Source organism: Durio zibethinus, chromosome 25 (assembly GCF_047325235.1).
Source record: "Durio zibethinus cultivar Kanyao isolate XHJ-2024 chromosome 25, ASM4732523v1, whole genome shotgun sequence".
Taxonomy (NCBI): domain Eukaryota; kingdom Viridiplantae; phylum Streptophyta; class Magnoliopsida; order Malvales; family Malvaceae; genus Durio; species Durio zibethinus.
The window spans coordinates 18,155,271-18,179,468 of NC_143186.1; the positions used below are offsets into that span (position 1 = coordinate 18,155,271).

Here is a 24,198-nt window from a genome sequence, read left to right on the forward strand (position 1 = left end):
CTTCAAAATTTTGAGATGCACATTGAAACCTCAAATATGCCACAATGAGAGACTATGCCTAGGATGCAGTTCCATTCCACGGTCATTGGAAGACCAAACAATTGCAATAAGTTGACTGCCATCATCTCTATCTTCGGATTTCCTGAGAGAGCATAAACAATATTGCTTTCAATGCCAGTACAAGAAATTCAATCAAGGGCTATGACTTCATTACTTTCAGTTGGCAAAGGGTTAGCCTTGAAATTTATAGTCATGATATTATTGCACAAAGAAACCATTTTTATTATTTTCATCACATTTTCAGTTAGGTATTGCTGAAATTTGAATCAGTTCTACGACTATCTGTCGAGCTCTTTGTTTGAAGTAGCAATATCCACCCCTTTTTCTGTCTTTTTTTTATCCTTTTCTTATTCTTTTTAAAACTTTGTATTCCTACTATATTATGTTATTAACGTACGCCATAACATCGATTTAGTTCTTTTCACCAATCTCTCTTTAATATAACTAAATATCTCTACATTTATGCAGTTGCAATCATTGCTGTGAATGTGGGACGATATTCATGCAATGTGAGATTGACAATGATTGATCTCTGAGAATTTAACATTTTATAAACAGAACACGTGACAGTGAGAGATCAATCATTTACTTTCAAGTTTATAAAAGTTTAAAAGGGTAAAAGATTAATTTCTTTCTTCGCTTTTACTACTTGTGCAAAATGAACCCAATGCTAGCAATAACTTGTAAAGGAGCATCAATATTCATATTGTATATTAGGAGCATTGGAATATAAAATGAACAAATTTTCTCACAATCATCTTTTTTTGAGCTTGAGCTTATAAAGATGGGAAATGAAGAACTGAGAAACTTCAGAGACATGAAAAACCTTAAACAAATGGAAAAGAAGCAGGCGTGTGCTTATGTGGAAACCAATGCCTAGCACAATACGCATAGTAACAATATAAGGCCGTTGAGGCAAAGCAACCTCAATGCCTGCCATGAACGCTCCTGCAGTCGCTTGCAGCGCTATGTATGTCAGCAATGTGGCGCTTGCTAGGGCAATATGGGTAGGATTTTTTGCCACTAATAACTCCCCAAAATAGCAGACAAGCTGCTGTTGTGGAGCAGGTCATTGCAATGATATCGTTAATAACAAACATTTTAAGGGTTTTGCTTGTATCCAAAAGCGCCATGCCTTGTTTGGCACCATTCTGATGGTAGCCTCCAGGCATTGTAAATGCTGCTGCAAATGTAACAGTAGTGATTAGTGTTGTTACCATTAAGAGGGTCTGTCCCATTTGCCTGTAAGACTCCATTTTGGCATCTTCTGCTTCATGGTTTGCACTTGGAGGAATGTCTTCTCTGATGCTCCAAGTAGGTGGGGAGCTGAATTTTCTCCAGATAATTGAGACTGCCTTCTGAAATATAGTAATGATCAAAATTTTGAGATGGTATGCATGAACTGGTCTTGCATAAAACAGCAGCCATAAGTGACCAACAAGATTAAACCAGTGCATTGTGTACCAATTTTCTAATAAAAAAAATAAGCTAGTCAAATATCTTCTTACCCTGGGAACTGTTAGACATGATTCTCTGATGGAAGGATCAAGATCAAATGCAGTTTGGCCATTTTTGTTCTTGGTTCTTTGATCCACACTTTTATCCCATATCAAGTACCGAACAATCCAAATTTTCCTTCCAATAGTCGCCAAAAGCAAAGGCGTATTTCCATCATTATCAGGCTGGTTTATGAGTCCATCTGTTTCTGCTATTTCCAGCATATACCTGATGACATTACCTTTCCCACTAAGGATGGCAGCATGTAGAGCACTGCACCCACATAAATCAAGAAGTTTTGCAGAATCCGGACATTGCCAAATGATCTCTCTTATAACATTAACATGACCATTGCTAGCTGCAACATGAAGTGGTGAGTGACCATGTTTGTCCAATATATATACAACAGTATTATCAAGATCCAGTAATTGATTCACTGTTTTATGGTCTCCTAGAGATGCTGCATAGTGGAGAGAGGTTCTTCCATGATAGTCAACTTCTCTGATCAACTGTCGTTTGGCTCTTAGGAGGGCTTGCATGATATCTAACATTTACACAGAAAATTTGTTAAGATAAAGAAAACCAGAAGCATTATCAAACGGAAATACTTGGCAGCTCTTGAAATCTACAATCTCTATTTTAGGACAGAAATTAGAATTGCAAGAGTTTTGAAACAGCAGGAACTTCAATGTTGTGTAAGAGAAGTTTGTGAAAACAAATGAACCAAACATGAAAATTACTATAATGGCTCTCAATGACAGCAGCATGCAAAGCTGTTTGGCCTTCTGAACCCCCATAAGCTGCGGACTTATTTGTTGATGTTAGAATTTCATTCACTATCTCTAGCATTCCTTCTCTAGAAGCAAGATACAAAGGCAATTCACCGGCAAAATTTTCTAAACAAGCCAACTTAAGATCGACCTTTAGCAACAGTTGAACCACTCTAACATGACCGCTCCTGACAGTTTCATGCAAAACTGTGTTGTTTTCCTTGCTTTCCATTCTCAGAATCTCAAACTTGTCAATGATTTCATCTTCGTCAGTTTCTCTCCATGTTGAAGAAAAGATTTCTTTCACCAGAAAATCAATTATAGATAAATGACCTGCCCTTGCAGCAATATGTAGAGGTGTATCTCCATCTAAATTCTGCTTTGTCAGGAGTGATCCACACTTAACCATAAATCTCAGTGACAATAGTCATGTGTCCAAACTTCACAGCAATATGGAGAGTTGTGTTTTCCTGAGGAGTTACCTTGAAAAGTAGTCCTGGATTTTGATAAAGAACATGTTTGAGGGAACAAACTTTGCCTAACTTGACATATTGGTAGAATTTTGGATCCATTGAATAATCATATGTGGATTTGTTTAACAGGTAAAGCTTCATATTGGGTGTTTTATTTTGAAGTTGTTAGGTACCAATGCGAACAACTTGACCCATTAATTCAGGTAGAACAATCAAAAAAATAAAAGCCATTCAACTTTTTCAACTTCAAATTTCTTCAATTTCTTCAATTACTTGAACAAGACATATCCAGAGAATTAAACTGAAGAAAAATTTTGTCTTAGTGTTTTTCAACTTCACATTTATTTGGACTAAATGTCATATCGTTTTATTCACTCAATAATCAAACGTAAACAACGGGAGTTCTTACCACAAAGCTATAAAAAACATCCTTAGTCAACGCACAAAAATTTGTCCAACTTAAAAACTGAACTATTCTAAACAAGACACTAACATATAATAATAATAATAATAATAATAATAATAATAATAATAATAATAATAATAATGTATTAATTATATTATAAAAATGGTCTATTTCCTATCTGAGAACAAATAACAAGGAAAAGAATAGACTGGATAACTGGATTATTGCCTTACCCACCAATCATGGAGTTTAACATTTTAAAAAATAATTCAAATAAATGTATTGACTTAGTAATTTGATATTTATAATTAAATAGAGATACACAATAAACATTTGAAAATATATTTTTGAAAAATTTAAATTCCTTATCAATATATAAAAGTAATAACCAATTCACTTTTTCTCGTTATTATAGTTAGAAGAACAGACCAATCTAGAATATTCTGAGGCAATGAAAGATACAACACTAAAGTCAATAAATGTGAACACTAGAAGCTGTTAGAACAAGTTCACATTTTTTTGAACAAGCTGTGGTCATAGCATCACGAGTGGCCCGAACTCGTTCAACTTTTCCAAATTGGAATTCAATTTAATCTAGAAAAGATCAATTCACTGAGACCTTTTAATGTGAGCTCAGCATGAAATCATGAAAATTTTTATTCATTAACCCTTATTGTCATTCTCTCATGTAATAAACCGAATACTACTTTAATCTCCAGCTCAGCAGCAATCAAGAGTTGTAATTGATCTTTGTGGCCATGAATTATAGGAATCTCACTGTAAAAGATCATTGTTGAGGTCACCCAAAGCTGAGAAACCCAACAAACATAAACCTCGAAAAGCCCAACAAAAAAAGACAAAACCCAATCACCAATGCCGACATCTTTCATTTTCACACACAAACTTATCATACTCCTGAAGGTCCCATCTTTTGGTTTCAAATTATGGTGGCAAATCAGAGAATAAATTCTCCAAACCTTACAATGAAATAAAATGAAAAAAAGGGTAAAATAAATCAAATTAATCAAATTTATGATACTTGCAAATAATCAAATAACATGATAATCTGAATTGTAGCATGAATTAACAATGCCCATTGCTCACAGGCAATTTTTCAGAATGAATCAAAGCCATTTGCCTTTTATCTTAACCAATATCAAATTCCGACAAATGAAGTCACTTAAACTTAGGACAACATTATCCCATCTTATTGAGTAAATTAGTTGTATGAATGAACCTATGAAACCAACATGTGATGCACATTGGAGTCAAAGATATTTAAATACGTGCAGTATGTGATACTTAAAGAAAAAAAAATCAAGTGCAATAGTGTTTGATATAACATACCAAATTATACTCATAACTCTCCTCGCTAGCATGCAATAAGCCATGTAGTGTCTCTATAGACAAGCTCAAACCCTCTTCACACATCTGTTCAACTATGTCAAGAACTAGATGCACCTGCATTACAATAAATGAAATATTGATTATGTAAAAATTCACAAAATTAATGCTTTTATCTTGCTTTCTAGGGTCAAAGATTTGGCTACACAACAGGAAGTCCCATAACTATCCCTTTAAGATCCACTAGCTCTGGTTGTGACTTTACAAAATGCTGGTACAAATCCCGTAAGATTTTACCATCGAAAGTTTCTTTGTAAAGTTGTTTAGTACTGAATGAAAGAGGCAATCACATTAGAACAATTTAAATGACACTTAGGTTCAAAAGACTTAAAATTTGGTATTTTGCTCCTTTTACTTACAAAATCTGCCCATACCTTGCGTAAATTACAGCAATAGGTAATGAGCTTCTCATATAATGCCAATGAAGGCGTTATTTTGAATTTCATGTGCAAGCTTTAGAATTTCAGAAAAAAATCCTCAACTTGCAATAGACAACAAGCTTAAAGAGACATAAGATGAATAAGAAGCTGCAAGACAAGAAAATGACTTAATTGCCTACAAGAACCTTTTGAACTCCCAAAATTTTGAATTTATAAGTAGAAGGACCTACTGACGACAAACATTCACATTCATGATTGCTTAAAGTCAAGATGCAGATCAATAGTTTAAAGCATTAACAAGAAACAAGGCATATCATCTAAAAAATCTCAAATTATCGACAACAGATAAGGGCTGAAAAGATAATGCTTCCGAAATGAACCCTATGATGCTAAAAAGACAAGTAAAATTAAATTTTCCTTTTGAACAGACAAGCAAACCACATGTGTTTCATAGAATCATGGCCTGAAGGAAATTACCAGCAGCTTTCATGAGAAGTTCCTCACCGCTAAATTAGGAATGCCGCTAGCATAACTAAAGATGAGCCTCGAGATTTCATCCATTCCATAACCTGCACTATCAAATTTACCATATTAAAATGCATACCAGACAAGATCCATACGTTTATCAAATTTGTAATCTTTGAACAGATCCTAGATTGTTTTAAAACAACTAATTATGTAGAGTTATGCATTCCGAATCCTTCATCTGAGAAGGGGAAAGGGAGACGACATACTTTATACATGATAGTAGAAACAGAACTTATTCATGTGCCAAGCTCTCAACATTAAATTAATTCCCTTGGAAACTGCTAAATTCTAGAAAGACCAAATTTATGAAAATGTTATCATTGAAAATTAACAGTTTCAAAGATACAGATTAGCAAAACATTATTTTCTGCAGAAAATCAGATCAGTTACCAGTTGTCACCAACACTTCACCAGATAAGATTTAGAAGCCTACCTGTTAAGAGAAAAAAATGAGTAAATCATGAACATACCACATTTTTTGACTGCCAAAAGGAATTTCTCAGTGAATGACTCTAATGAAAGCCTCCCCAATGATTGGAACATTTTTTCAACTTGGTTTACAGATGAAATTCTTGTTACATCAATAACTTCTAACAGTTGCATGAGGTCCTTTTTCCTTCCAGTTACACAAAGTGCTGACAAATAATTTTCTGCAAGACAAGCAAAAATGTTGTAAGCTAAGTAATGTTAAAACTTCCGCCCACCCCCCACCCCTCCGATTGCATAACATGAAAAAACCAAAAAAGAGAAAAGCTTACCTGGAAGATAAACTTTATATATTCAAATAAAAATCAATAGATAATAACTAAACCAATGATACAGACTTCTGAACCTAGATCCATACCTTTTAATTCAAAATCATCTTCCCCATTGTCAGCTGCAATATAATTACAAAGTCCTAGAATCTTTTCTTCATTGTTGACTCTAATCCACAACAGCATCTCATGGTAACCTAACCTTGAAAGAGAACTCGGATTCCCTTCTTTGATAGGTCCACAGAAAAAATGAAACTCTTCTACCATACCCATGTCAATAAAATACCTAAGGAATGGACCATAAGTTTCCTCCTCTACCTGAAATCCCCGTTCCCTCATTTTCTTAAAAGTTCTAAAAGCCTCAGAAATATGTTCCAAAGCAACATCTTCATCATCGCTGGTCCTAGCCAAGCAAACTGCTATTAATGCATTGTACTCTTTCAAACCAGTTTCTCTTCCCAATTTATAAAAAACCTCCATAGTAACTTTTGTACCCAGTTTATTTCCACACATCTTTATTAACTGGTTAAATCGATTAACCTGGGTTTTCTTGAAAACCCATTTCTGTTTCCTTTCATGTGAAACTTCTTTCTGCTTAGGTGATATGTTATCGTTAGACAAGTTTGAAAGCCATGGTATGTACAATACTCTCCCTAAAGAACTCCTATTGTTGGTCATTTCTTCTTAGTCCCGTGAACTGTCAGAAGCCCCAACTGCACACAGAATAGAATAAATGATTTAATCCATAATAAATGAACCAAAACCACTTTTCCTGTTCCCAAAATAATAACAAAAAATAAAACTGTTAAATTTAGCTATTTAGAAAGTAGCTAACTAAAAACTTGAGGTTCCAATCCATGTACTAATTATGGAACATATTCTACTTGAATTTTATCTATATGCAAGTACAATTTCAAATTGCATGATACTAGCAACTAACTCAAAATCTCTTGCATTCTCAGAAGATAGAACTCGTTCAGTTAACATAGAATACAGTAAAAATATTATTTTAGGCAAGTTATATATATATGTATATTGCATTCACATAACCAATTCAAATAAAGTTGTTTCAAATGAGTAAATTTTCTTACACATGTAACACGCTAAAGCATTCTTCTCTATTGCTATCCATTTGCAAGTAAAATCTCTAATTGCATAAAAAGAACAACTGCCTTAAAGTCTCTTCCCTTCTCATGACTAGATCAAGTAAATTAGTTTTTTAATAAGCAACTTCACACTAGGAATGTGATAAACATTCAAATTTTACTTTTTCCTTATGTTTCCTACACAATAAGCTGAAGGAGAGAAAGCAAATATACCAAAAAATTTTACATGCTATAACTAACAGATGCCTACCACATAATATAGAAGATATCTCCTCTGAGAATTTCTCCATTGAATCCTCTGCATTAAACACAACAAAATCAAGACTTCAGTTTTTACACTTCAAAATGACACATTTCACTGAATTCTCCAACCAACACAAAGAACAAAGCACCCCGAATCTAAAACAAATACAATTTTCACTTAAAAACTACACATTTCAACGAATTCTTCAATACCCAGAATCCAAAAAAAACATAAAAATGAAACACTTCGCTGAAATATCTAATACCCAGAATCTTAAAAACTACAATTTTCACTTAAAAATGAAAATTTTCATTAAATTCTCCAATACCCAGAAACTAAAACAACGTAAACAACAAAACCCAGAGTCCAAAAAAAAAGCCAAAAAAAAAAGAAAGAAACAAACTAGAAGTTGTAGCGGGGCCAAGCAACCGGCTGCTGAGGATACCATGAGGGGCTGGTTTCTTGGTAGGTTTAGGTGAAAGTTTTGTGAAGGAAGTGGATGATGGTGATGGTGATGGTGATGAAGATGATGATGTTTCAAGCGAGGAGACGAAATGTTTTGCAGTTCTGTCACCGGCAGGTAAGGAGAACACCTTAGTGGCCTTTTTAACGACAGTTTTAAAGAAAGGGGAAAGGGTTTTGGCTTTGGAAGCTGTCATTTGAAAAAAGTAGTTTTGGAGCTCACATGAATGGTGAAGCTGAAGTTGAACATGAGTGGAAAGGGCTTTGGGCTTTTGGTTGCTGTAGCCCTTTTAACTGCTCTTTTGTTTAGTTGTATCAGATTTTTACAAAGTTTTCTTTTTTTTTTGTTTTTTTTTCTAATCTAGGGTTTCTGTCAATTTTTTTCTTGGCTGTAATTTATATATTTTTTTGCTATAATTATATTTGTTTCTCATTTTAATTTATAAAATTAAATAACTAGAATTTGAGTTTAAAAAAAAGTAAATAATTAGAATTAGAATATTTATTAAAGATATTAAGAGGTCAAAATTTAAGGGTTTTTTTTTAAATAACTCCTTGTGAAAAAATAAAAATTACTAAAATTTAATAATGTGAATTTTTAAACATTTTTTAAATAAAAAATAATTAAAGTAACAATAAAGTACTTTTGGTGCTTTGCCCAAAAATGGAAAATTCTTTTGTTGTGAAATGTATAGCTATCTATTTTCTCTATTAACCTCACCCTGTCTCAATGACTTGAAACCATTTTCAGGGATTTAGCTTGCTTGCATAGGCAGTTTCTTCAATGGTTTTTTAAGGTTAAATGCTGCAATTTACAAAAAAAAAAAAAAATAGTTCAGCAATTTGAGTCTCTGAACATGAAATTTCCATGAACGTATATTTATATGCATATACTTCCATGATTGATGTCTGATTCAGAAACCTGGCTTTACATGTTTGACATGCACATTGTAACCACAAATATGCCACCACGAGAGAAACTGCCCAGGATGCAGTTCCATTCCATGGTCATTGGAAGACCAAACGATTGCAACTTGCAAGAGGAGTTTCATTAAAGTTGTTGACTGCCCTATCTCCATCTTGGGATTTCTTGAGAGAACATAAACAGCATTGTTTTGAATGCCAGTACATGAAATTCAATCAAGGGCTATGACTTCATTAGTTTCAATTGGCAAAGGGTTACATACGGTTGCAGTCATTGCACGAATTATTACTCCCCAAATAAAAAATAAAAAAAAGTAAATTTCGTCCCACATTTAACAGCACCAATTATATGTATATTTTTGTATATGAGATTATTAGAAATTCATCTCTGAGAATTTAATATTCTATAAACAGATCACATCATAGTGAGAGAACAATCATTTACTTTCAAGTTTATAAAAGTTTAAAAGGGCAAAGGTTTAATTTCTTTCTTCTCTTTTACTACTCGTGCTCGTGCAAAATGAACCCAATGCTAGCAATAACTTTTAAAGGAGCATCAATATTCATAATGTATATTAGGAGCATTGGAGAATAAAATGAACAAAATTTCTCACAATCATCTTTTTTTGAACTTGAGCTTATAAAGATGGGAAATGAAGAACTGAGAAACTTCGGAGACATGAAAAACCTTAAACAAATGGAAAAGAAGCAGGCATGTGCTTATGTGGAAACCAATGTCTAGCACAATACTCATAATAACAATATAAGGCTGTTGAGGCAAAACAGTATTAATGCCTGCCAAGAACGCTCCTGCAGTCGCTTGTAGCGCTATGTATGTCAGCAATGTAGCGCTTGCTAGGCAATATGGGTAGGATTTTTTGCCACTTATAACTCCCCAAAATAGGAGACAAGCTGCTGTTGTGGAGCAGGTCATTGCAATGACATCGTAAATAACAAACAATTTAAGGTTTTTGCTTGTATCCAAAAGCGCCATGCCTTGTTTGGCACCATTCTGTTGGTAGCCTCCAGGCATTGTAAATGCTGCTGCAAATGTAACAGTAGTGATTAGCGTTGTTACCATTAAGAGGGTCTGTCCCATTTGCCTGTAAGACTGCATTTTGGCATCCTCTGCTTCATGGTTTGCACTTGGAGGAATGTCTTCTCTGATGCTCCCAGTAGGTAGGGAGCTGAATTTTCTCCGGATAATTGAGACCGCCTTCTGTAATATAGTAATGATCAAAATTTTGAGATGGTATGCATGATTTGGTCTTGCATATAATAGCAGCTAGAAGTGACCAACTAGGTTAAAACAGTGTACTGTGTACCAATTTTCTCATAAAAAATTATAAGCTAGTCAAATATCTTCATACCCTGGGAACTGTTAGACATGATTCTCTGATGGAAGGATCAAGATCAAATGCAGTTTGGCCATTTTTGTTCTTGGTTCTTTGATCCACTCTTTTATCCCATATCAAGTACTGAACAATCCAAATTTTCCTTCCAATAGTCGCCAAAAGCAAAGGCGTATTTCCATCATTATCAGGCTGGTTTACGAGTCCTTCTGTTTCTGCTGTTTCCAGCATATACCTGATAACATTACCTTTCCCACTAAGGATGGCAGCATGTAGAGCATTGCGCCCACATAAATCAAGAAGTTCTGCAGAATCCGGACATTGCCGAATGATCGCTCTTATGACATTAACATGACCATTGCTAGCTGCAACATAAAGTGGTGAGTGACCATGTTTGTCCAATATATATACAACAGCATTATCAAGATCCAGTAATTGTTTCACTGTTTTATGGTCTCCTAGAGATGCTGCATGGTGGAGAGAGGTTCTTCCATGATGGTCAACTTCTCTGATCAACTGTCGTTTGGCTCTTAGGAGGGCTTGCATGGTACCTAACATTTACAGGGAAAATTTGTTCAGATAAAGAAAACCAGAAGCATTATCAAAGGGAAATACTTAGCAGGTCTTGAAATCTACAATCTCTATTTTAGTACAGAAAATAGAATTGCAAGAGTTTGTGTAAGAGAAGTTTGTGAAAATAAATGAACCAAACATGAAAAATTACCATAATGGCTCCCAATGACAGCAGCATGCAAAGCTGTTTGGCCTTCTGAACCCCCATAAGCTGCCGACTTATTTGTTGATGTGAGAATTTCATTCACTATCTCTAGCATTCCTTCTCTAGAAGCAAGATATAAAGCCGATTCACCAGCAAAATTTTCTAAACAAGCCAACTTAGGATCGATCTTTAGCAAGAGTTGAACCACTCTAAGATGACCATTCCTGACAGCTTCATGCAAAACTGTGTTGTTTTCCTTGTTTCCCATTCTCAGAATCTCAAATTTGCCAATGATTTCATCTGCATCAGTTTCTCTCCACATTGAAGAAAAGATTTCTTTCAGCAGAAAATCAATTATAGATAAGTGACCTGCCCTTGCAGCAATATGAAGAGGTGTATCTCCATCTAAATTCTGCTTTGACAGGAGTGATCCACACCTGCCATAAATCTCAGTGACTATAGTCATGTGTCCAAACTTCACGGCAATATGGAGAGCTGTGTTTTCCTGAGGAGTTACCTTGAAAAGTAGTCCTGGATTTTGATAAAGAACATGTTTGAGGGAACAAACTTTGCCTGACTTGACATATTGGTAGAATTTTGGATCCATTGAATAATCATATGTGGATTTGTTAACAGGCAAAGCTTCATATTGGGTGTTTTATTTTGGAGTTGGTAGGTACCAATGCTAACAACTTGACCCATTAATTCAGGTGGAAAAACCAAAAAAATAAAAGCCATTCAACTTTTCCAACTTCAAATTTCTTCAATTTCTTCAATTACTTGAACGAAGACATATTCAGAGAATTAAACTTAAGAAAAAATTTGTCTTAGTATTTTTCAACTTCACGTTTATTTCGATTATATGTCATATCGTTTTATTCACTCAATAGTCTAACGTAAACGACGGGAATCCTTACCACGAAGCTATAAAAAACACCCTTAGTCAACGCACAAAAATTTGTTCAACCTAAAAACTGAACTACTCTAAACAAGACACTAACATATAATAATAACAATAATAATGTATTCATTATATTATAAAAATGGTCCATTTCCCATCTGAGAACAAATAACAAGAAAAAGAATAGATTGGATTACTTAGATTATTATCTTACCCATCGGTCATGGAGTTTAACATTTTAAAAAATAATTCTAAGGCAATGAAAGATAGAACACTAAAGTCAATAAATGTGAACACTAGAAGCCGTTAGAACAAGTTCACATTTTTTTGAACAAGCTGTAGTCATAGAATCATAAGTGGTCCGAACTCGTTCAACTTTTCCAAATTGGAATTCAATTTAATCTAGAAAAGATTAACAATTCCAATAATACTTAGACCTTTAACGTAAGGTCAGCAGGAAATCATAAAAATTTTTATTCATTAACCCTTATTGCAATTCTCTCATGTAATAAACCGAATATTACTTTAATCTCCAGCTCAGCAGGAATCAAGAGTTGTAATTGATCTTGTTAAATATGAGGGTCATGAATTATGGGAATCTCCCTGTAAAAGATCACTATTGAGGTCACCCAAAGCTTGCCACCACATTTTATTTTTTACTTTTCAATGTCACAAAATTATTACTTAAGAAAGTACAATAGCTTGAGATAGATTTTTTTATCAATTATTAAATTTGCATAATTCATATTTGTATATGTCTCTAGAATTAATTCTGAATTTCTTTTGAATAAAATATCTCTTTCAGGTTTGGCCTACAAATAGTGCAATATACAATAGATAACCTGTAGGTACACTTCGTTAGGGTTGTGCATAAATTAACTTATCACACTTATAACATATGCTATATCAGATCTAGCATATGAGAGATAAATGAGTCTTCTAACTAATTTTTAGTACATCTCTCTATCTACAATAATATATTCATTAGCTTTTTCAAGTTTATGATTAAGATGGGTATTTGTAAGTTTACATGTGAGCTTATCAATTTTTTTCAAAAGATCTATCACATATTTCTGTTATAAAATGAAAATCTCATGCCATGAGTAAGCTACTTTAAAACCTAGGAAGTACTTCAATCTTTTTAACTCTTTTATCTCAAATTCTCTGACCAAACATTGTTTTAGAGATTCTTCTCTCTTTTTCATCATCTTCGATTGTAATTATATCATCAATATACATTAATAGAATTATGACTCTTCCTGAATCAAAATGCTTGATAAACAATGTGTGATCTCTTTGATTCTACTTATATTCCATTGCTAGCATCACTTTGACAAATCTCCCAAACCAATTCCTAAGAAATTGTTTAAGGCCATATAAAGCATTTTTCAGCTTTCATACTTTGTATGCTTCTAGATGACCTTCAAATCTTGATAGAACCTTTATATATATATATATATATATATATATATATATATTTCCAAATCACTATGTAGAAAAACATCTTTACATTAAATTGTTGAAACTACTAATTGTAATTTATCGTCAATGATAACAAAATCTTAACTGTATTCATATTGACAACTTAAGTAAAAATTTTCAAATAATTTACTCTATAAGTTTGAGTGTAGCCCTTAACTACCAACTTGACTTTATATCTTTTAATAATATCATCTGCCTTATATTTTATAGTGAAAATTTATTTACATCTAATTGAATTTTTTCCTTCAAACAACTATACCAGTTCTCATGTCTTATTTTTCTTTAAAGCCTCAATTTTTATTTTCATGGTTTGTCTTAATTTCTCATTAGATAATACCTCGGATAATGTAATTGAAATAAAAATAGTGTTTGAGCTCACGATAGCTTTTGTACCTAGTTTTTCTCCACGCATCTTTATTAACCGATTAAATCGATTAACCTGGTTTTCTTGAAAACCCATGTCTATTTCCTTTCACGTGAAACTTCTTTCTGCTTAAATGATATGTTATTGTTAAACAAGTTTGAAAGCCATGGTATGGACGATACTCTCCCTAAAGAACTCCTATTGTTGGTAATTTCTTCTGAGTCCCGTGAACTGTCAGAAGCACCAGTTCAACACAGAATAGAATAAATGATTTAATCCACAATAAATGAACCAAAACTGCTTTTCCTGTTCCCAAAATAATAATAAAAAATAAAACTTTTAAATTTAGCTATTTAGAAAGTAGATAACTGAAAACTTGAGTTTCTAATCCATGTACTAATTACGAAACATATTCTACTTGAATTTTATCTATATGCAAGTACAATCTCAAATTGCATGATACTAGCAACTAACTCAAAATCTCTTGCATTCTCAGAAGTCAAAACTCGTTCAGGTAACATAGAATACAGTGAGAATATTATTTTAGGCAAGTTATATATATGTATATGTATATATATATATATATTGCATTCACATAACCAATTCAAATAAAGTAGTTTCAAATGAGTAAATTTTCTTACACCTAACATGGGAAAGCATTCTTCTCTATTGCTATTCATTTGCAAATAAAATCTCTAATTACATAAAAAGAACAACTGCTTTAAAGTCTCTTCCATTTTCATGACTAAATCAAGTAAATTAGTTTTTTAATAAGCAACTTCACACTAGGAATGTGATAAACACTCAAATTTCACTTTTTCCTTATGTTTCCTACACAACAAACTGAAGGGGAGAAAAGCAAATATACCAACAAATTTTACATGCTATAACTAACAAATGCTTACCACATATAATAGAAGATGTCTCCTCTGACAATTTCTTCGTTGAATCCTCTGCATTAAACACAATAAAATCAAGACTTCAGTTTTTACACTTCAAAATGACACATTTCACTGAATTATCCAACCAACACAAAGAACAAAGCAGCCACAATCTAAAATAAACACAATTTTCACTTAAAAACTACACATTTCAACGAATTCTTCAATACTCAGAATCCAAAAAAAAAAAAAAGAAAGAAACATTTCGCTGAATCCTCTAATACCCAGAATCTTAAAAACTACAATTTTCACTTAAAAATGAAAATTTTCTTTAAATTCTCCAATACCCAGAAACTAAAACAACAGAAGCAACAGAGTCCAGAAAACAAAAAAAAAAGGCCAAATAAGAAAAAAACAAACTAGAAGTTGAAGCAGGGCCAAGCAACCGGCTGCTGAGGCTACCAAAAGGGGCTTGTTTCTTGGTAGTTTCAGGTGAACGTTTTGTGAAGGAAGTGGATGATGCAACAACTTCAAGTTAACCTGTAACTATGAATCAATTCTTGCAAGAGAAATTACTACTGCTATGATTCAAGAACAGAAAAGTGGCGAGGAATGAAGATGAGTGCAACGAAAAGAGAGAGAGAGAGAATAACAAAATTTTGTTATTTTCCAAATTTCTCTTTTTCTTTCCCCCGCGCACACTTTTATACTGACATTACTAATTACTATACTACCTTTTATGGGTTGACATGATTACATAATTCTGGCCTAACAGTTGGCCCAATGAAATTCATATTTCTAACAGAAAAACCAGTTTAAAAAATTTTGCGCATAATAATACTCCTTTTCCTGAAAAGAATCATTGTCGTCAAGGATTTAAGGTTGGATATTTCTGTTGTAATTCATAACAAACTTCCTAGGTAGCATCCTTTGGGAAAGTATTTGTCTATTGAACCAAAGCTTAAGTCACAGCCCTGTTCTCCTTCTTACTTATACGCTTATCAATAATCGTCTGAGGCTTCCTAACGATAGTACCATCTTCACCAACCAGAGGCAATAGTGGCTGTATAGGAATGTCTCCATGGTGTTTCTTCAATTGAGAGAAATGAAAGGTTGGATAAATCTAACGACCAGAAGGAAATAATAACCTGTATGCCACTTTTCCAATCCTTTTCAGAATTTGAAATGGACCAAAATATTTAGCAGACAATTTCAAACAACTCCTGTTAACCACAGATTTTTGTTTGTAAGGTTGCAGCTTCACATAAACACAATCACCAATCTCAAACTCTCTATTTGTTCTCCTTCTGTCAACTAGATTCTTCATTCTCACTTGAGCCCTTTGCAGATAGAACTTAAGCATTTTGATAGCTGCCTCTCTAGCATTAAGACTCCAGTCGACAGTACCTACAACAGAGTCACCAGCTAGGTAAGGTAAGTGCACGGGTGCAGGTTGCCCATAAACTATCTCATAGGGTGTTGTATGAGTAGCAGTATGATAGGTTGTATTATACCACCATTCTGCCACAGCTAACCAGAGACTCCACTCTTTTGGTTTCTCACTAGTCACACACGATAAATAAGTTTCCAGACAACGGTTAACTACCTCAGTTTGCCTACCGGTCTGAGGGTGATATGCAGTGAATAACTTGAGAGTGGTGCCATGTCTCTTAAACATTTTTTGCCAGAAATTTACTCGTGAATATTTTATCCCGGTTAGAGACTATACTAATTGGCATTCCATGGAGCTTATAAACTTGATCCATAAATGCTTGAGCTATTGTCAATGCAGTATAAGGGTGGGCAAGAGCAATAAAATGACCATACTTACTTAGTCTATCAACAATAACCATAATCTCATTCTTAACATGGGATTTAGGGAGTCCTTCCATAAAATCCATAGAGATGTCAGTCCATATGTGATCAGGAATAGGAAGTGGCTGCAACAGATCGGGACTAGCAATTGAGTCATATTTCTGTTGTTGACATGTAGAGCACTCATTGACAAATCTTCTAACTTCCTTTTGTTGCCCTTCCAATACAGAACATTGGCAATTCTGTTCAGAGTTGCTTGTAAACCAAAATGACCCCCAGTAGGGCTGCTATGAAAGTATATCATCAGCTCTTTCTTTAAATCTGGTTCTTTCCCAACTACTAGTTTACCCTTCTTTTTAAACATCGCCTCATGCTATTCATATTTAGACTTGGATCCAAGTGAGTTCTGTAATTCAAAAAGTGATCTTCTAAAGCTTGGGATCCTGCTCCCATGATTTTCGAATCCTCTCTAATAGGTCAGTGTTTACAGAAGTTACTGCGATTAAGATAGCTTCTGTTTCCTTCGACTTTCTCGAAATTACATCAGCCACCTTATTCGATACTCTTTTTCTGTAACACACTTCATAGTCGTACTTGTCATCCATAACTGTTGCGCTGGAGTTGTCGCCTGTTGATCCAACAAAAACTTCAAGCTTTGATGGTTAGTTTTAATAATAAAATGCCTCCCCACTAGGTATGCGCTCCACTTCTCAATAGCCAACAAGAACGCTATCATCCCTTTGTTATATACTGACAATGTTTGGTGTTTTGGTGATAAGGCCTTGCTGAAGTAAGCCAGAGGTCAACCACATTAAGTCAAGATAGCTCCCAGACCTGTGCCACAGGCATCTGTTTCAATTACAAAGTCCTGTGCAAAATTAAAAAGGGCCAACATAGGTGCTGATGACATGACCGACTTGAGTTTGTCAAAGGCAGACTGTGCGTCGTCATTCCAACCATAGGCATCTTTTTTCAATAGATCCGTCAAGGGCTTAGCTATTACCCCATAACCCTTAATGAACCTCCTATAATAACCCGTAAGCCCAAGGAACACCTTCAGCTCCTTAATGGTCCTTGGTTTAGGCTAGTCCATTACACGTTGAACTTTTTTCTAATCCATGGACACCCTTACACCAGAAATAACATGTCTCAAATATTCAATTTCTCTAACTCCAAACTCACACTTACTTTTCTTGAGAAAAAGTTGATTAACCATCAGAATGTCAAAAACAATTCTCAAATGCTCCAAGTGCAGCTCCCAACTAGCTGAATAGATCAATATGTCATCAAAAAACACCAAGATTAATCTTCTTAAATATGGTTTGAATAGGCTATTCATCAAACTTTGGAACGTGGATTGAGCATTGGTCATCTCGAATGGCATGACTAGAAACTTATGATGCCCTTCGTGAGTTATAAAAGCTGTTTTATGGATGTCAGCCTCATGCATTCTAATTTGGTGATAACCGGACCTTAAATCCAGCTTAGAGAATAAATTTGCACCAGTCAACTCATCAAACGGTTCCTCTATCAAGGGAATGGGAAACTTAGCCTTGATTGTTAATTGGTTTAGCCGCTGATAGTCAACACAAAGCCTCCACAACCCATCTTTCATCTTTACCATAATGATAGGAAAGGAAAATGAGCTACTGCTATCTCTTATCACTCTAGTTGCCAGTATCTCCTTTATCATTTTCTCTATCTTATCTTTTTGAATAAAAGGATACCTATAGGGTCGAATCTTTACAGTTTGGTTTTCATCCCTTAATGAGATTCTATGATTGTGAGACTGGTTGGGTGGTAGACCCTGAGGTGGCTTGAACAACCCCTTATACTCCTGTAGCAGCTTCTCTAGTCTCTCCTTATCAGCAGTCGTACCCTTTTGATCAGTGGTGATAACATTCAATTGAATATGAGTTACTTCTTACCCCAGCAAGGACTGCAATAACTTCAAGGTGTACGCCTTACTGACCATGTATATTTTTTTAGGTTGAATACCATGTAGTGTTCTCCATCCCTTTTCGGCATTAAACTGCATTGTAAGGTCATGAAAATTCCACAGTATTGGTCATAAGTAACCAACCATTAGACCCCTAAAACCACGTCACAACCTTTAAAAAGCGGTAGCATTAAATTAGCCTTAAACAAATCTCTCTGTACCTTTCACTTGACATTCTGACAGACCCCTTGTATCCACAAGCTTTCACCATTGGCAACAATTACCTTACTTTTACCCCTGGGCCGCACAGTCAATCCCAAGGATTTCACCAATGAATTATCAATAAAATTATGCGTATGCCCGGAATCTACCAACATAACTATCTTGCGATCATGGATAACTCCAGTCAACCTCATGGTTTGAAATCCTGATGTTCCAAACAAAGCATGCGGAGAAATGATAGGTACATCACTACCCTCAAAGTCATTCATCAATATTTTTGGATTATCTAAGCAATCAGAGTACTCTTCCACTTCAGTCTCCTCATTTCCTCCCTCAATCAAAAGTTGGTACAACTGGGACTTCATACACTTATGGCCAGGGGAAATTTTGTACCACATCAATAACACATTCCCTTTTTCCTTCATTCATCCATCTCTGCAGGGGTTGGTTTTTTTGTATGGTTTCTTGGTTGGTTGGTTGGTTTGTGAAGATTAAGTGTTAGGTGGAAAGTTGGTAGATGGATGAGGTTTGATTGGGTATGGGTTTAACAAATTTGGATTATGGGAAGTCTAGGGATAGGTAGTAAGGGTGGCAGTAAGGGTGGTTTGCTGTATGTACTGGATAAAGAAGTATAAGGTACTGGTAAGGTAGATTTCGAATTAAATCTAGTTTAAATGGAAACATGATGGATTCTATTTGTTTTGCAAGATGTAAAGCTTGGGTAAGGTATGATGGTTTAAAAAGTCTTAAGGATTTAGGGTTATCATGTTTAAGTTTACTAATGAATACACTCAAAGTATAATCATTAGGCAATTGCAGGAGATTCAAAATACCTATGAAATCTTCATAGTACTGCTCAACAGTCCCCAATTGCTTATGCTCCACTGGCTCTACCATTGGATCTTCAAATTCTTCTAAAGTGAACCGCTCCTTCATACTGCTTAAATAAGAATTCCAGTTTAATTTGTCAAAACCTTCATGTGACTTGGTATAGTGTTGGTGCCATTGGAGTGTGTTTCCTTCCAAGCTCAACATCACAACACTCACCTTCTGCTCATCAGCCACTCTTTCAGCTAAGAAGTATTGTTCTAACTTTAGATTCTATCCCCTGAAGTCCTCATCATTGAATCTTGGATATTCAAACTTGTACATCCTAGGTACATTCACTTGATTCAATCTTCCGATAGCCACCAAAATAGAGTCAGGTCGTTGTTGAGGTTGATTGTTAATGCTTCCTGTTAGGGTGCATTCCCTGATAAGAGGGGTTTCTACTCCAGCTCTGGTCCTTTCACGATCTGCCATGAATTCTAAAAAAACCTGATTGAAATCATTTCTCATCTCCAATCGAAATGCAGCCAGTTTATCTTCCATAGTTTTTTCAACCGATTTCTCCAATTGTTGTAAATCTTCTTGGATTTTAGCCACAGTCTGATGAGTTTGATTGAGGTCTCTTTGCAATCGGGTCGTAACGCCATCTGCCATAATTGTCATTTACCAAGAAAGAGGCTCTCATACTACTGATGCAAAAACTTCAAGTTAACCTGTAATTGTGAATCAATTCCTGGAAGAGAAATTACTACTGCTACGATTCAAGAACAGAAAAGAGGAGAAGAATGTAGGATGAGTGCAACGGAAAGAGAAAGAAAAAGAGAATAACAGAATTTTGTTATATTCCAGATTCCTCTCTCATTCTCTTACTCACACCTTTGTACTGACATTGTGAATGACTATACTACCCTTTATGGGCTGACATGATTACGTAATTTCGGCCTAACAGTTGGCCCAATGAAATTCATATTCTAACAGAAAAACAGTTTAAAAGATTCTGCATATAACAGCGGATGATGATGATGACGATGTGTCAGGCAAGGAGACGAACTGTTTTAAAGTTCTGTCACCTGCCGGTAAGGAGGACTCCTCAGTGGGCCTTTTTAACGGCCGTTTTAAAGAAATGGGAAAGGGTTTTGGCTTTGGAAGCTGTCATTTGAAAAGAGTAGTTGTGGAGCTCACATGAATGGTGAAGCTGAAGGAGAAGATGAATGGAAAGGGTTTTGGGGTTTTGGTGTTTTGGTTGCTGTAGCCCTTTAACTGCTCTTTATTTATCTGTATCAGATTTTTAAAATTAAGGCCTGTGCAAAAAATTAAAATAAAATAAAATTTAATAGTGTGAATTTTTAAACATTTTTAAATAAAAATAAAATAATTAAAGTAACAATAAAACTGAACTTTAAGAAAATACTTTTGGTGCTATGCCCAAAAATGGAAAATTCTTTTGTCGTGAAGTGTAAGCCATCTATTTTCTCTTTGACCTCACCCTGTCTCAATGAATGGAGACCATTTTCCGGGATTTAGCTTGCTTCGCATAGGCAGTTTCTTCACTGGTTTTTTAAGGTTAAATGCTGCATTTTACAAAAAAAAAATAGTTCAACAATTTGAGTTTCTGAATATGAAATTTCCATGTATTTACAGTTATATGTAACTACTTCCATGATTGATATCTGATTCAGAAACCTGGCTTCACATGTTTGACATGCACATTGTAACCTCAAATATGCCACAGTGAGAGAAAGTGTCTAGGATGCAGTTCCATTCCATGGTCATTGGAAGACCAAACAATAGCAACTTGCAAGAGTATTGTCATTAAAGTCGTTGACTGCCTTCATCTCTATCTTCGAATTTCTTGAGAGAGCATAAACAGCATTGCTTTGAATGCCAGTATATGAAATTCAGTCAAGGGCTATGACTTCATTAGCTTCTGTTGGCAAAGGGTTAGCCTTGAAATTTATAGTTATGATATTATTACACAAAGAAACCTTGTTAATTACTTTTATCACGTTTTCAGTTAGGTATTGCTGAAATCTGAATCAATTCTATGACTATCTGTAGAGCTCCTTAATTGAAGCAGCAATATCCACCCTTTTTCTGTCTTATTTTTTATTCTTTTCTTATTCTTTTTAAAACTCAGTATTCCTAAAGTATTAAGTTATTAACGTATGCCATAACATTGATTCAGTTCTTTTCATCAATCTCTCTTTATAATGACTAAATGCCTCTACATTTATGCAGTTGCAGTCATTGCATGAGTACCGTCTCACGTTTACCAGTGTCAATTATATTGATATCTGAAAGTCCAACATTCTATAAACAGATCACATGACAGTGAGAGAACAGCCATTTAATTTCTTTCTTCTCTTTTACTACTGGTGCAAAATGAAAATAATGCTACCAATGGCTTTTAAAGGAGCATCAATATTCATATTGTATATTAGGAGTACTGGACTATAAAATGAACATATTTTCTCACAATCATCTTTTTTTGAACTTGAGCTTATAAAGATGGGAAATGAAGAAGCGAGAGGCTTCAGAGACTGAAAAAACCTTAAACAAATGGAAAAGAAACAGGCATGTGCTTGTGTGGAAACCAATGCCTACCACAATAGATAAAACTTCTATATAAGGCTGTTGAGGCAAAACTGTAATACCCGTAAAAAAAAAAAAAGGATTATTTTAATTATTTTTATAAGTGGGAGACTCTTTAATAAAGAATGAGAAATGCAGAGAACTTATTGATAAATAACCCAATTTTTTTTATTAATAGAATTAACTTTTCAGTTTTCAGTTGATGATTAATCGAAAGAAAAATAAAAACTTATTTCTCATATGTTTCTTATATAGAAAAGATCAATTGAAGGATTCCAAGTGAAGGGAAAGAACAAATCTACAAGGAGAAATTGTCATTAGAGGTGAGTAAATAATCTCTTTCAATTTTGAAGAATTGATGGTTAAGTCTTAAGATGTAATTTATAATCGAAAAACCTTAAAATTTTAGGGTTTACATTATTCCTCTTTGGGCAGATGATTTGGACTTTAATTAGAGTCAAATTAAGTGTTGAGAAAGTTGGTAATGTGAATTTATTGCTGAAAAATGAAAATCTTTGTTTCGTATAAATCCTTATATGAATCATGTGTTTGTAGTGATGAATTAAGATTATATTCTGTACTAAATGATTAAATACTACTACGATTATTATATATGGTTAGAAAGCATGTTGAATCTACTTTCTAATGAAACAAACGGGTGTTGAATTCAAGTTCTTTATGAAGAGTTATCCAATTTTTACCTAAAGATGTGCAGGCTGCCTAGTAGCAGCAGTAAGGAGGAATTTCGAAATTTCCCTTAATTTTTATACAAGGATTTACTAATTAAGCCATATATGTTTGGAAAGCTTATTGAGTCTACTTTCCAATAAAATAAGCGGAATTGAATTTGAAGTTGCCTATGAATAAATACGTAATTTTTATGAAAAGATATACAGGTTGTCTGGTAGCAGCATATGACGTGGATTACAAAAATTATTATAATTAATCCACAAAGAATCACAAGATGGACCATATATGGTTAGAAAGCTTGTCAAGTCTAGTTTCTAACACATTAAAAAGATTTTAATTCCGAATAGGATATCTTGAGTTATGGTCATTTTAGTGAAAGTAGCGCAGATTGCCAGAATTAATTACTCGAGTTATTACTTATTTAACTTAATTGTTTTGGTATAAGTGGCCTCAAATGGGTTGATTAATTATTGTTATGTTGGAATTATCTTGAATAGGCTACTAAATTTTGAAGGAGAAAAATTAGGTGGTGAAATCAGAATAAGGTAAGTAGAATCTCACACACTTTGCTTGTTTTCGAATCTATGTGTATATATATATGTTTCTAAATGAAAGAATGTTTTATTTCTTTATTTTTTATGTATGAAAATAGGATCAAGCATATGATTATTTTGTGTTTTTGCTATGTAAATGATGGATCATGCTTATGAATGAAATGAGAAAATGATTTATGTTTAAAGAATGATTTTATGATGGCTACGTTTTTATATCCCTGGGAAGTGGGATCATCGACACCAGAATTAGTTCTATGATCCTGGCTAACGGGTAATAGTAGTTAGCAAAGACATGATCATACGACCCTGGCTAACGGATAATAGTAGTTAGCGTAAGCTTTGACTAACAGGTTATAATAGTTAGCAATGATCATGAGAATGAAATTATCGATACGACCAATGTCACAGGTTATAGCAGTGATCATAGCTAACGATTTGAATGATAATAATGATTTATGATAATGATGATTTACGATGATTTTTAATGATTGATTCATGATTTGGTTTGATTACGATATTTGAATTGTAACATATTTTACAATGATTTATGAATTTATGAAATGTTTGACAAAACGATGATATTGAGATGTTTTGACATTATGATTTGAAGAATGTTTTGAATGATCTATATGACATGTATGAAACGATGTTTGATCCGATAAGGTATGTGAGCCTTCACTTACTAAGCTGTGGTTTGCTCATTCCCTATTTTCTTTTCTTTTACAGATGTTATGAATGATAAGTATGATTAGCTTGAGAAAAGCTAGAAGAATTGAGCATTGGAGAACTACTTAGAAATATAAGATTTTATGAAGTATTGTTTATTTTAGTTGTAATACTCGACTTTGAAC

At 34.1% G+C, this 24,198-nt stretch overlaps 2 protein-coding genes across 8 annotated transcripts; both read right to left on the reverse strand.

Moving 5' to 3' along the window:
• Positions 1-741: 741 nt before the first annotated feature.
• LOC111275718 (uncharacterized) lies at positions 742-8,308 on the reverse strand. Of its 5 annotated transcripts, XM_089754142.1 has the most exons (9): positions 8,027-8,270; positions 7,630-7,677; positions 6,363-6,986; positions 5,909-6,168; positions 5,468-5,559; positions 4,554-4,667; positions 2,298-2,823; positions 1,569-2,101; positions 742-1,418 (listed from the first exon to the last, which is right to left on the reverse strand). In XM_089754142.1, the coding sequence occupies exons 7-9, from the start codon at positions 2,734-2,736 to the stop codon at positions 987-989; spliced, it is 1,404 nt and encodes a 467-aa protein (XP_089610268.1). In that variant the 5' UTR covers positions 2,737-2,823; positions 4,554-4,667; positions 5,468-5,559; positions 5,909-6,168; positions 6,363-6,986; positions 7,630-7,677; positions 8,027-8,270; the 3' UTR covers positions 742-986. The 5 variants fall into 5 exon arrangements, 3 of the variants coding, with proteins under 3 accessions (XP_089610268.1, XP_089610270.1, XP_089610269.1); XR_016333511.1 differs by lacking the exon at positions 2,298-2,823 and having other exon boundaries at positions 5,495-5,559; positions 5,989-6,168; positions 8,027-8,308; XR_016333512.1 differs by lacking the exon at positions 2,298-2,823 and having other exon boundaries at positions 5,495-5,559; positions 5,989-6,168; positions 8,069-8,204.
• A 1,222-nt stretch (positions 8,309-9,530) lies between these two features.
• On the reverse strand, positions 9,531-20,353 carry LOC111275717 (uncharacterized). Of its 3 annotated transcripts, none has more exons than XM_089754141.1 (5): positions 16,539-20,353; positions 14,732-14,779; positions 11,086-11,610; positions 10,380-10,912; positions 9,531-10,228 (listed from the first exon to the last, which is right to left on the reverse strand). In XM_089754141.1, exons 1-5 carry the CDS (start codon positions 16,606-16,608, stop codon positions 9,626-9,628), a joined length of 1,779 nt encoding a protein of 592 aa, XP_089610267.1. In that variant the 5' UTR covers positions 16,609-20,353; the 3' UTR covers positions 9,531-9,625. The 3 variants fall into 3 exon arrangements, with proteins under 3 accessions (XP_089610267.1, XP_089610266.1, XP_022716954.2); XM_089754140.1 differs by having other exon boundaries at positions 19,517-20,311; XM_022861219.2 differs by lacking the exon at positions 16,539-20,353 and having other exon boundaries at positions 11,086-11,516; positions 14,732-14,751.
• Between the last annotated feature and the right edge of the window lie 3,845 nt (positions 20,354-24,198).

Bases quoted from the DNA above. Each gene is read 5' to 3' on its own strand.
- LOC111275718 (XM_089754142.1), bottom strand. From the start codon at position 2,736: ATGGTTAAGTGTGGATCACTCCTGACAAAGCAGAATTTAGATGGAGAT. The intron at 2,102-2,297 runs GTAATTTTCATG...TGTAAATGTTAG, and splicing joins TGTCATTGAGAGCCATTATA to ATATCATGCAAGCCCTCCTA. The intron at 1,419-1,568 runs GTAAGAAGATAT...ACTATATTTCAG, and splicing joins CATGTCTAACAGTTCCCAGG to AAGGCAGTCTCAATTATCTG.
- LOC111275717 (XM_089754140.1), bottom strand. From the start codon at position 19,718: ATGTTGAGCTTGGAAGGAAACACACTCCAATGGCACCAACACTATACC. The intron at 14,780-19,516 runs GTATTTTGAATC...TGTTTAATGCAG, and splicing joins GTACTATGAAGATTTCATAG to AGGATTCAACGAAGAAATTG. The intron at 10,229-10,379 runs GTATGAAGATAT...ACTATATTACAG, and splicing joins CATGTCTAACAGTTCCCAGG to AAGGCGGTCTCAATTATCCG.